The sequence below is a fragment of the Sphaeroforma arctica genome (assembly GCF_001186125.1).
Source record: "Sphaeroforma arctica JP610 unplaced genomic scaffold supercont1.129, whole genome shotgun sequence".
NCBI classification, from domain to species: domain Eukaryota; class Ichthyosporea; order Ichthyophonida; genus Sphaeroforma; species Sphaeroforma arctica.
The window spans coordinates 50,983-62,025 of record NW_014040429.1 but is presented as its reverse complement, the minus strand read 5'-3'; the positions used below and the strand labels follow the sequence as shown (position 1 = coordinate 62,025).

At 41.1% G+C, this 11,043-nt stretch overlaps 2 protein-coding genes across 3 annotated transcripts in view; one reads left to right on the top strand and one right to left on the bottom strand.

The window, feature by feature from the left end:
* The first annotated feature begins 132 nt into the window (after nucleotides 1-132).
* SARC_02777 lies at nucleotides 133-4,813 on the top strand. 2 transcript variants are annotated; one of them, XM_014303450.1, is made up of 7 exons: nucleotides 133-403; nucleotides 851-934; nucleotides 1,501-1,566; nucleotides 2,085-2,207; nucleotides 2,700-2,914; nucleotides 3,165-3,309; nucleotides 3,811-4,813. In XM_014303450.1, exons 1-7 carry the CDS (start codon nucleotides 257-259, stop codon nucleotides 3,973-3,975), a joined length of 945 nt encoding a protein of 314 aa, XP_014158925.1. In that variant the 5' UTR covers nucleotides 133-256; the 3' UTR covers nucleotides 3,976-4,813. The 2 variants fall into 2 exon arrangements, with proteins under 2 accessions (XP_014158925.1, XP_014158924.1); XM_014303449.1 differs by lacking the exon at nucleotides 133-403 and having other exon boundaries at nucleotides 796-934.
* Nucleotides 4,814-8,592: 3,779 nt separating this feature from the next.
* The window catches only part of SARC_02776 (hypothetical protein), a 2,827-nt gene continuing 376 nt past the window's right edge, over nucleotides 8,593-11,043 (bottom strand). The window contains exons 2-6 of the mRNA XM_014303448.1: nucleotides 10,492-10,600; nucleotides 10,014-10,089; nucleotides 9,517-9,725; nucleotides 8,993-9,082; nucleotides 8,593-8,838 (exon numbers count right to left, since the gene is read on the bottom strand). Coding sequence (XP_014158923.1) covers nucleotides 8,608-8,838; nucleotides 8,993-9,082; nucleotides 9,517-9,725; nucleotides 10,014-10,089; nucleotides 10,492-10,600 — 715 coding nt within the window. The 3' untranslated portion in view covers nucleotides 8,593-8,607. The remainder of the gene's footprint in view (nucleotides 8,839-8,992; nucleotides 9,083-9,516; nucleotides 9,726-10,013; nucleotides 10,090-10,491; nucleotides 10,601-11,043) is intronic.

Here is an 11,043-nt window from a genome sequence, read left to right as displayed (position 1 = left end):
ACACACACACACACACACACACACACACACACACACACACACACACACACACACACACACACACACACACACACACACACACACACACACACACACACACACACACACACACACACACACACACACACACACACACATATATATATATAATATATTAAGACATATATATGATAGGTATATTTAGATACATATATGCGACTGCACATTCAGTCAATAATTTCTGAATAATATACTTTCACACTAAGTTGACTACAAGATGGACGCGCCGAGGCAACAATCGACGTCCACCCGGTTAGCTGCCGCGTGCTCGTATATGATCGTTGCAGCATCCCTGGTGATATTCAACAAGGTTGCGTTATCTACTTATAGCTTTCCATACCCGAATTTGATGGTGCTGAGTCAGGTATGTATATGGGAGTGGGTAGTTCCGCTCAAGCTTCGTCTTCAACACAGTTGACTATAGTGTAGATCAAGTTACTTCATATAAACCAATTAGTGGTATTGCGTTGGTTATTTCTTTTTAGCTGCGTAGAGGAGGCACCGAGTATCGAATTGTAACTGCTCGAAATAATACCAAAAAAGGGGCTCACAAAAGGACAAATGATGCATTATGGGTAGTGGATTGCAAGTGTCTGTTCCCGAGTAAAGAAAAGTAATATGTGCCCTTAATTACGCCAAAATCCTTAGCAACTGTGTGTATACTCCTGCGACCTCGTGCAGGCGTTAGCGTGCACATTTCGTGGACGTGTCACACTTGCACGTACTGGATGAGTAGTAGATGCTAGTCTGCGAGACTAAAATCACAAAAGTTCTCGTTAAAATAAGTTCAAATTTTCCCGGTCGCATGCAGCTGGTCTTTTCACTGGCCATGCTATTGGTGCTGAAGAAGGCCAGGGTCATCGAAATGGAGAATTTCAGTCAGCAAATTTTGTGGGTGAGTCTTGGTGAGAGCTTGACTAGGAGAGATTGTACTCCTCCGATATATATTCAATTTCGAACCGTAAACACTTGAATCCAGAGAGCGTGTACGGAGCGATTATGTATATGTATATACGTGGTCCTTAATTATCTGGCCGGAATAGGAATAATAACCTAATCTGAAGTAGTCAATTCTAATTATCGTTACAAGCGTATGTAAACTCTCGCAATCCTGCATACACGAGCCTGGTTTATATTGTTTCTTTTATGACTGCTAGGAGGCGTGGACTCGATGAGTTGATACTGTAAGAAAATAGACAAGCGTGAAGTCAGCAAGTGTAATATACTTTTCAGCTTACCTTGCTAGAGGTGCTTTCATGAGGCATTAATGGTACCGCGCGAATATGTTGACAGACGCGCATATAAATCATTGAAGTATTCGTATGTATCTTAAAGTTTTGTAGTGCGCGGAATAATCCAATGTCTGGAAATTAGCCCGTGCGTTCGCTCAACAAACACTCCTCGGGGGTAAACCAATTTTCTTGAATAGCAATTTATTCCTTCATTCATCTCACTGGTCAGCAAACTCTCCCGCTGTCGTTGACATTCATCGTCTTCTTGGTCTGGGGAATGATCTCACTTCGTGGGGTAAGTTGATATAAGTGACGTTCTAAGGACCCGTGAATATTCTGGGTGGGTCTGAATAAGATTTAAATCAATATGTTTTTGAGTAATGGGGAAGAAACCAAGACACGTTAAATGTCGCACATTGATTATTTAACATGCTACACGGCATTCGTAAAGTTTCGTTGTGTGGACATAGTATCGTTCTTTAAAGTACTAGAGCGTCAACGTCAGACGTATGAATTCCAGCCTCCGCTGCATACACGAAAGCAATGGTCATTCAAGCATAGCTGTATGCTCATCTGCATTATATTGCATGGTTAATATGTTTCTAGCCTAAGCTGCAATTAGGAGCCGTGTGCTGTGCTGAATCATACGTGCGTCGCTTGAGATTCAGTGTTTGAGAGTACAATTCAACATAAACAGCTATCTCTACTGGGTGCACGTAGTCTGATATAGCATTGTTGTGTGATATTGAGAAGGAATAGTCGATATCAGACAACTTTTCTGGTGTAATTTTATTTGCATTGTCATCTGTCCAGGTGAATATTGCGATGTATACAGCCTTAAGACGAGCAACGCTCATCTTCATCATGGGCCTGGACTACATTCTACAAGGGAAAGTGGCCAGTAAACAAGTGATGGGCTGTGTCGGGGTCATGATGGTATGTTTGAAGACATGGTTTCTGCGCATGCGGTCATTTGTTTCTGTGTACACTTGATTGTGCAGAGCTTTCATGTATTCATTTTTGACAATCGTGTTTCAAGGGCGATCTTATGAGTGATATTCAAGAAGCCCTTGTTTTAACCGCTGGCGTTCTCGTGTGTCTATGACTACTTATGTATTCCAGCAGATTTGAGACCTCAGAGAGAGACGAGATGGAATAATATCAAAATGTCGATAATAGAGAATCTGTCTTAATATAGAAAGCAGTAGTGTATGTATTTTGCAAGTGATATCATCACTATTAATCTTCGTTCTGCCATCCGTGCGATCTCCATCCACGAGCTTACAAGCACTGATATTTTACATCAACAAAACACGCTGATACATGCACCACTACATGTGTCACAAATGCAGACTAGCTTACAGTGGCAGCAGAATGGTCCTGCAGTACATAACAAACTTAAGCTGACACATGAATTCACACTTGCAGTTTGGTGCATTCGTTGCGGCAATTCGAGATTTGGAATTCGATGCCGCCGCCTACGGGAATCTTTTCTTTTACAATTTCCTGACGGCACTGTATTTGGTCCTGATTCAAAAAGTCAAACAACAAACACGACTGAGTACATGGGGCCTTATGTACTACAACAATGTGGTGTGCATACCGTGCCTGACGCTCCTCTGCTTATTTTTGGGGGAATTTTCGTAAGTCCAGTCAAGTTCATTTTGCCAATTACAGCTCGCATTAAGTTCTACAAGTGTGCAAAAGTTTATAATCTGCAAGTGCTGATGGATATTTATAAGGCTGTGCTCATCAGGTTTTGAATAGTTTCTATATTACTATTGTGGTACCAATCCAAGATTCTACATACTGTTCGGGGGTTTATCCTTTGGCATCTGCGGTATGCATATTTAATTCTCGTCAGACTGAGCAGTAGATCGTCCTTATATATAGAGCTGTGCAAGAGTTCGACAGCCTGGATGACTTTGGCTTCCAAATATCTATGCTGGGCTCCATGACCTTAGCTTTTGTGCTGAATTACTCAATATTCTGGAATACAGCCGTCAATTCACCACTTACGCAAAGTGTGTGCGGGCAGGTATGCGAATTTTACATGTTTGTAGATTTCATTTCTAATGTCATCTTCGTTTCTTTTGTGTGTATTCTCTCTTTTTATTTAAAGACCAAATCGTTGTTTTATCTCATTACATGTAGATACAGTTTGCGTTTTATCTCATTACATGTAGTTACAGTTTGTCACTCGTTATACATTCGATACTACAGTACACCAACATGAACATATTAAATCGTAACGCCGGTATTTAACACGGTTGTGACTAGCACATACGAGCCTCAGCGCAATCACCTTTCTGTTGTTTTTGCAATTGGTGTCTAGTCTATGTGGTGGTGAGAAGAGTCAAGTGCGTGACAAACACGGATTTTAGATACCTAAACCTCATACCCAAGCACGAGATCGCCCTATGTTTTAATTGCACACGCTGCCTTGTTTGTACATATTTAGAAAGGGTATGGGATTGTGATCACAATTAAATTGTTGTCAAAGTATGTTGCTTACTAGACACAAACATTGATCTCTTAGCTCAAGGACGTGTTGACCATCATCATCGGAGTTGTCGCGCTTGAGTCAGTCCCTTTCGACCCGGTTAGTGCGCTGGGTATTGTGATCTCGTTTGCGGGATCTGGGCTGTACGCGAAGGTTAAATATGACGAGGGGCAAGAGGAGAAGAAACGATTACCAAAATAAGAGGGTGTATACACAGGCACACACCTGCTTGCCATTGAAACGGAAAGTCTGGGATTGGAAATCTGTATTTCACTCTCATTCAGGTGAAAAGCATCGTATCCCAATCTATCGTACGCTACTTTCATTGCATACACTGAAGTGCTGACACATGTGTCATCGCTCGGCTTGGTATGTGGCCCAAGCCAAAGATAGTAATAGAAATTATTAGTTATTTATATGGAGTAGAAATTAAGTTAACACTTGTTGGAGAGAAAACAATATTAGCTTCCCATAGATCCAGATTGCACCCTATATATGCGCGGTGTAAGGTACCACATAGATACGTATTGCAGAATGGTTCTAATGAATATTCCAGTGAGGTAGAAAACACGATTGCGTTCCAGTCGAATGTACTTGCTGTTGTCTATTATTCGGTCTTTGGAAAATACTTCAGTATAGTCTCTGCTCTTTTCAAAGAGACTATGATTATAGAATCCATAGTAACGATTTAGTCGTCGAGCGAGATGCACCGGAGCAAGAGTTGGAAGACGTAGTATGGTGTGAACGATCATCCAAAATGGTAGCCTTTTGGGGATCATAAGTTGCCACTTAAAGCAAATCTTCGATTGCAGCGATCGAAGCGCAACAGTTGTCTGAATATAAATCTCTAAACTTTTGAGGTGTATCACGTGCTCTATATCATGACGCGACTCCTGGGCAATTCCTCGCTTCAGGTCTACATGGCTGACGGCTGACAATCGGCTATCACGCGTCGAGATGAAGGACATGAAACACAACTATCTGTGATCTATAGAGTATACTGTATACTAAAAAACAGTGATTGATAAAAAGATGCATGTGTAATTTTGTATGTATATGTGACAGTAATTGTGACTAAGACTAAATGATGATGTATTTACTAAAAGGTGTTTGGTATTCTTATCAGGAAGATCACTTGGCGTCCAATCAAAAGTACAGGCAAAAGTACAGAAGTTTTTTTTTTGGCGCGTAAGCAGCTTCCCAAAATCCTATACGTACGTACACATAGCGGCATAGTATGTAGCCACACGAAAGTCAGATTCGTCCATATAGTTATAGTAGTGGCGTAGGCTGTCAAGCGCCAACGATGCACACGAAAGTCAATACACAGCTGAAAACTTGTTCTGTGGTATATGCACATATAAACTACAATATGAGTTGGTTGATGCCTGGCACGCATAAAGTTTCGCATCTGACGTGTGGAAGGAAGCCATCTCCAAGACTCTTTACTGCACGATAGTTGATGTTGATCTAGATGAGGATGACCTATATTTACTCAAGTGTGTAAAATGTAAGTTGTTAATGCATGATGACGAGCATTTAACTGAATCGGCCAGAACTGTATTCAGGATCTCTATCAGGTGGCTGTGGTTTAAGGTTTACATGGCGGTGCAAACGAAAATCGAGATTGTGTCCTATCTGAACTTAAAACCGTGTAAATTAATTCACTGTGTGAAGAAATTATGAAACTATTGACTAAACACACAGTGCGATGATCGAATAGACAGCCCCTATTTTTTTTATACGCTCCCAACCCAAGATCAACTGATAGACTGCTTCAAGACAAGATATTGTTGCATACAGTACACTGTACTCAAACAAAACCAAAACAATATGCCCATTTGAAATCATTCAGAATGCTCGTATAACACTTGCGATGGCAATGTCGTGGCCCACGTAAGGTGCTATGCTAGATCATGCAGGAAGTCCTACTGGATATTGTGTATTACTGAGTATGGTTTTGACCACTTCTACTCGCATGCGTAGAGACAGATACGCGATTCCCAGATTCAACAATATCTATGCAAAGTATAGGCTATTAATCAAATACAGCATAGTGCTTCAAGAAAGACCAGACACACGTCCAAATGAGCAGTTTATATATACAGCGGCTAGAGCCCGGTACATACCACGGAACTGGTGTACAAATTGATGTATCAATCATATGTTAAGGGGTCGATCGATAAGCTGAATAGTTGACAAAACGGAAAATAGAGCCTTAGAATATGACTGATGAAAATAATGGAGTTGTCGAGCAGCTGCGAAGACAGAAGCCGCGGACAGCACTGCGTGATATAACGAATATTCCGTCAGCCACCTCGAGGAAGGTACGATTGATTGATTGTGCAACATTCGTAGTACACAGTGGAATAAGCTACAATGATATTTTTTTTCTGTATTGGCTTAGGACTAACATTGCAAAAAAAAAAGGTGAATATCTTTCCGTTTTCGCGCCACTCCCAGTCGATAGTGCTACTCACATACACTGAGAATTTCAGCCGTGAATATAGCAGACAAGTTGGTAAAACATTCTCATGCTTTAAAAGTCAGTTTCAGTCCTCCAGACCACGATGTGATGAGAATCTTGTAAATCCATCCGTGAGGCGAAGACATTAATTTTCAAACTATCATATTTATTCTGCAGGCGCCTGCTGCGAATAAATCCGTTTGTAGTGGTAAGTCGTTTTCGGTAGTTTGTATATTGTTTGGAGTCATTTAAAACGTTCGCCAAAAAGTGAAATTTATTCAGCGAGGTTTGTCTCGGTTGTATAGTTGTTGACGTGATGGACAGTTGTAGTCCTATCTCACGCTATCACCTCTAAAGATTGATTGTAAACGAGTCGCCTATTTTTTCTACGTTCATCTGCACAGCACCGCAAGTAAGGAAAGCAAAAGCGACGCCCTTAGTGCGGAAACTACTGCCCTCTTCGCCCTCTGGTAAGACGGAAGTATTGATTACAGACGGTTGAAAAAAAAAGAGAACATATTTTAACAAAGCGGTATTAGCAATTTTCATGTGCTTATCGTCTGGATAGTGGAGATGTACTTCATCTCGACTACTTGGATTCGACGCAGACGATCACAATTGTTTTGATGAATAGGTTCCATGTTGAAGATAATGCACGTGTACAAACTGTATAGTGAGATGACACTGCCCCAACGATCGATCCCCCCATCTCAACGAAGTGCAATGAATAAAAGAAAAACAAAATCCAGTACCTTAATGCAAATGCAGAAACAATGGGCGGCGCATTGACTGATATCTGACTACATATCCTACTTGTAGACGGATTATATCCCGAACCTGAACCTGATACTGCTGATTCAGATGAAGAAGTATACATCCCACGCAACTACCATACTAGGCCAATCTTGCGTCCGCAAACATCACCAGGGAGGATGCTAAAAGGTATTGTACTTTATCTTTGAACCGCTTTTCTTAGCTTATAAAAACTTGAATAAGTCCTGCAGTTACAAACAGATAGTTCTTTTGAAGATCCCGAAGGCCAAGCATATGACCATTCACTTGCATCATAACAAAAAAATAGAAGAACCGGCTGGAAACCATAAACACTACAACACGCCATCGGGGGATGTATGCCAACTACGGCGGGAGTTATCAACGAGTTCCTCTCCATCTGCGGAGTCTAAAAGGATTGTATACTCACGTAAGTAATATTCAGATAGAGTAGAAGCGTACTAGTTTCTACTGTCATGGTCAATTTCAGGACCAAAAGGTCCCATAGTCTCCGTTTCCTACTAGTCGGACTGGCACTCGAATCTCGTGTACATGATTTTCATCATTTCAATTGATGCAGATTTGGGTGCCTGTTCACAAATCAAACTTGTAAAGGTGTTCAATTCATTTACGCAAAAACAGGTAAAAGATCGGGTGATGATCGATTCCGATACAGCCTCACGGGCTCCCAAAATGCATTTCCAGTAAAGGTAAGACGACTCTGAGAGAGAAGCAGAGCAGGGAACTTCCACGTATGTGTATGTATAATCAATTCGACTGATTACCTCTGGACTTCAAACCAAGCACAAAAGTAACTATGATTTTTCTCCTAAATCATCATCCAATCCAGAACCTACAGAACCCACTGCCAGAGACAAAAGGGAGAGACAGTATCTTCGATCGCAAGCCGAAAACGCACCCGCACGGGAAGATATGGGTGCGTGACAATAACAGGTTGCGCCCGTTTCGATGATTATGATATGGTAGTTTCCGCTAGAGTGTTGAATTTTCAACACATAAACGTCAAAGTTTAATATTGATAGCTCAAATGCATGGAATTCGATCCATGGCAGGGTCCTGATAGTATAAAGGAGGATTCAAGAAAGAGACATTTACGAAACACACACAAAATCAAGCGCGGTCACATGTACCTTGGAAGCCCACTTGATACCTCCAGGGCAATGTCAATATCTTCTGATTGGCTGTCCACTGTCTTTATAAGAACCTTGGACGGTAGCAATTTGCTTTGTCTAGACTTTGCTCAATTAGTTTATTGTTAAAATCAATGGACGTTCTCGTACACCGAGAGCAGCTTTCGTATCCGAATTAATGCGGAAGGCACCATGTGTGTGTAGAACACTGTGTGGAGCCAAATTAAAGGTGAAGAACTGATAGTTTCACTCGAATGGGCATGCCGAAAATTGCCTCCATTGATGTATTTAACGTAGTGACAATCGCGGGATGTTTTTTTTCGTCATTTAAATGGATGCGCAATATAACAGTCGAGAAGGCCGATGAGACTCACATGCAAGTGGGCCGCAGGGTAGCATAAGAAATGTACACACGAAAGGACATAATTAGGCTAATCGCACATTTTATCGTGTTTTCTTTGTCTCATTGCCATCATTCGGACTCAGTAACCTTTCATCACTCAGAATATTCTCACTCAGAACCGTCGCCATAGTCGTCTCTCCTGATATCGAAGGATTCGAATTGTGTAGATCGTCCATTAAGTCTTCGAAGGACTGAGCCAGTGCTGTTGCCGACTGCTCCTCTGGATACAAGAGCAGAACTACGGGTATAAACATCAGAAGCACGCTTGCCGCCTGCAAGTAGTTGCGGAGTGTGAGTATTTCGTGTTGCAGTATTAACGGAAGATGATTTATAGTAGAAAGGTGGAGCGATATGGCAAACATCAAGCAAGCATGGATGCTTCACAGTGGCACTTTCAAAGCCATTCTTCGTATTGACAGTCAATACCTGGAACGCCAGTAAGATAGTGTTTGACTTGTCGCAAAAAGTATCAACTATCAACGAAAGACCCGGCGCACACATCGCGAGTCCAAGCTTCTGTCGAGTGAAAAAGAATCCGAAGAGTGTAGGTTACGGTCAATAGTCGAAAATCACTCACCAAGAGCATGCCATATCAATGAACCTAATATGTTCAACGGACAAATCGTATTTCCGTAGCTGTGCGACCATTATACTTCCATAATTGCGCACAGGCAACGGTGTAGATCAATAATCCAGCGTTACAAACTTATCAAATGCACATGCATGACATAGTGCAATCAGGGTTCAATCAAAAACTGATTTCACGACACATCACACCACCGCTCACCGATTAAACAGTGATATTCAAAAGAAGTCAGGAGTACGAGATAATTTGGAATGAGATACTTCATGGAAGATGCGACCACTTCATTCGTATTGAAAGTACACAATTTAGCCAACTCCGTTTAAGGACTATCGTACCACCTCCCCCCTTCATCATATAAATGTACCTTAACTAACGATACTACAGAGATAATGGTTGCTCGTCGATGAGAGAGTGTACAGGAGTTCAGCAGGTGCGACGACACAGGCCACTGAACGCCCCACATAAAGGAACCGGACATCAACAGCAGAGCTGAGTATTGAGGTGGCGCATATGTTGCAGCTAACATTGACAGCCCACTCATCACATTACAGAGCGCGAGTGTACCGATATCCCCTGTAAATGGGAGATGATGATGATGGTTATGGTTGATATATATTTTGAGAACGTATTTGAGTAGTGGGTATCGTGTACGTCGCAGCGTGCAGCGTGAGACCAATAAAAAAATCAGAAACGACCAAATATTCTTCAATCTTGTGTTGTGGTGACTGCATCTGGATGTGACACGTTTCTAAAACCACCTCTAAGATGAGAGCCACCCCTTGCCTATCAACTTCTCTAATCATTCCTACAAGTGAATTGCTCTTAATGCGAATAGTATAAACATATATAGATGTCACGCACCTAATCGGTTAGAGAGTTCATTGGCGTAGAGAGACCCAGCTGACGATAGCGCAAAGGATATAGCCGTCCACCAGCCCTTCAAAACAATCAAAACAATATTTTTGTTTGCAATATGAGTGAATGAGACTCAATCCAACTATGACAAGGACGATTGAGTAACTTGGAAACAGTTCCAATTAAACCAATGTATTACTATGCACGACAAAACAAACACTACACAAACAGACTGCTACATGGCAATAAGTGCAAATAGCATCATAATTTCTATATATCTGGCGAGCTATATAATATTCAGTTGCAGAGCACGCGTTCGTACGTCTGCGAGTATATTTGCTAGAAATAGACCAAAGTATGCTAGCAAAAATGAGACTTTGGCGCAACGATTACGCTCGCAACGAACGATTAGAAAATGAGTGGAAGACGATTGGAACTAATGTTACACTTGACAAGACGTATCATTTTACACCAGAAAATTTACCTGAGATGCCAGTCGCACGCCGCGATCCAGCAGGAAGACCCCTTTCAGATTATGCACAGTCTCGGAGAACGCAAAAGTCAGGGAGGAGAACAAGAGCACTACCATTAACCTGGGGATATAGCAAGTACCTATAGTTTAGATCTGGCCATGATTTTAATGAGATAAATTGGATGGGTATAAAATCTCCGCAGCATACGAAAGATAGCACAGAGACTGCCTGCATGTTTTGTTCCAATCCACAAAAATATTCTGTGGCAAAAGCTGTAGTTTTTTATTACATATTGTGAGCTGGAAAGACACTGTATTAATATCTATCGTTAGCATAAGCAAATCCGGTTCTTAAAACCTGCACACTGCCTTCATCACAAAGTAGATTTGTGGATAGTGCAACTGTCAGGTAAATTACACCATTCGAGGCGATATTCCAACAAACAGTGCATATATGTAAAATATATATATTAATATTAATATTAATATATATGAATACATATATATATAATAATATATTATAAAATATATAATATATAAATAATATATAAATAATATATATAT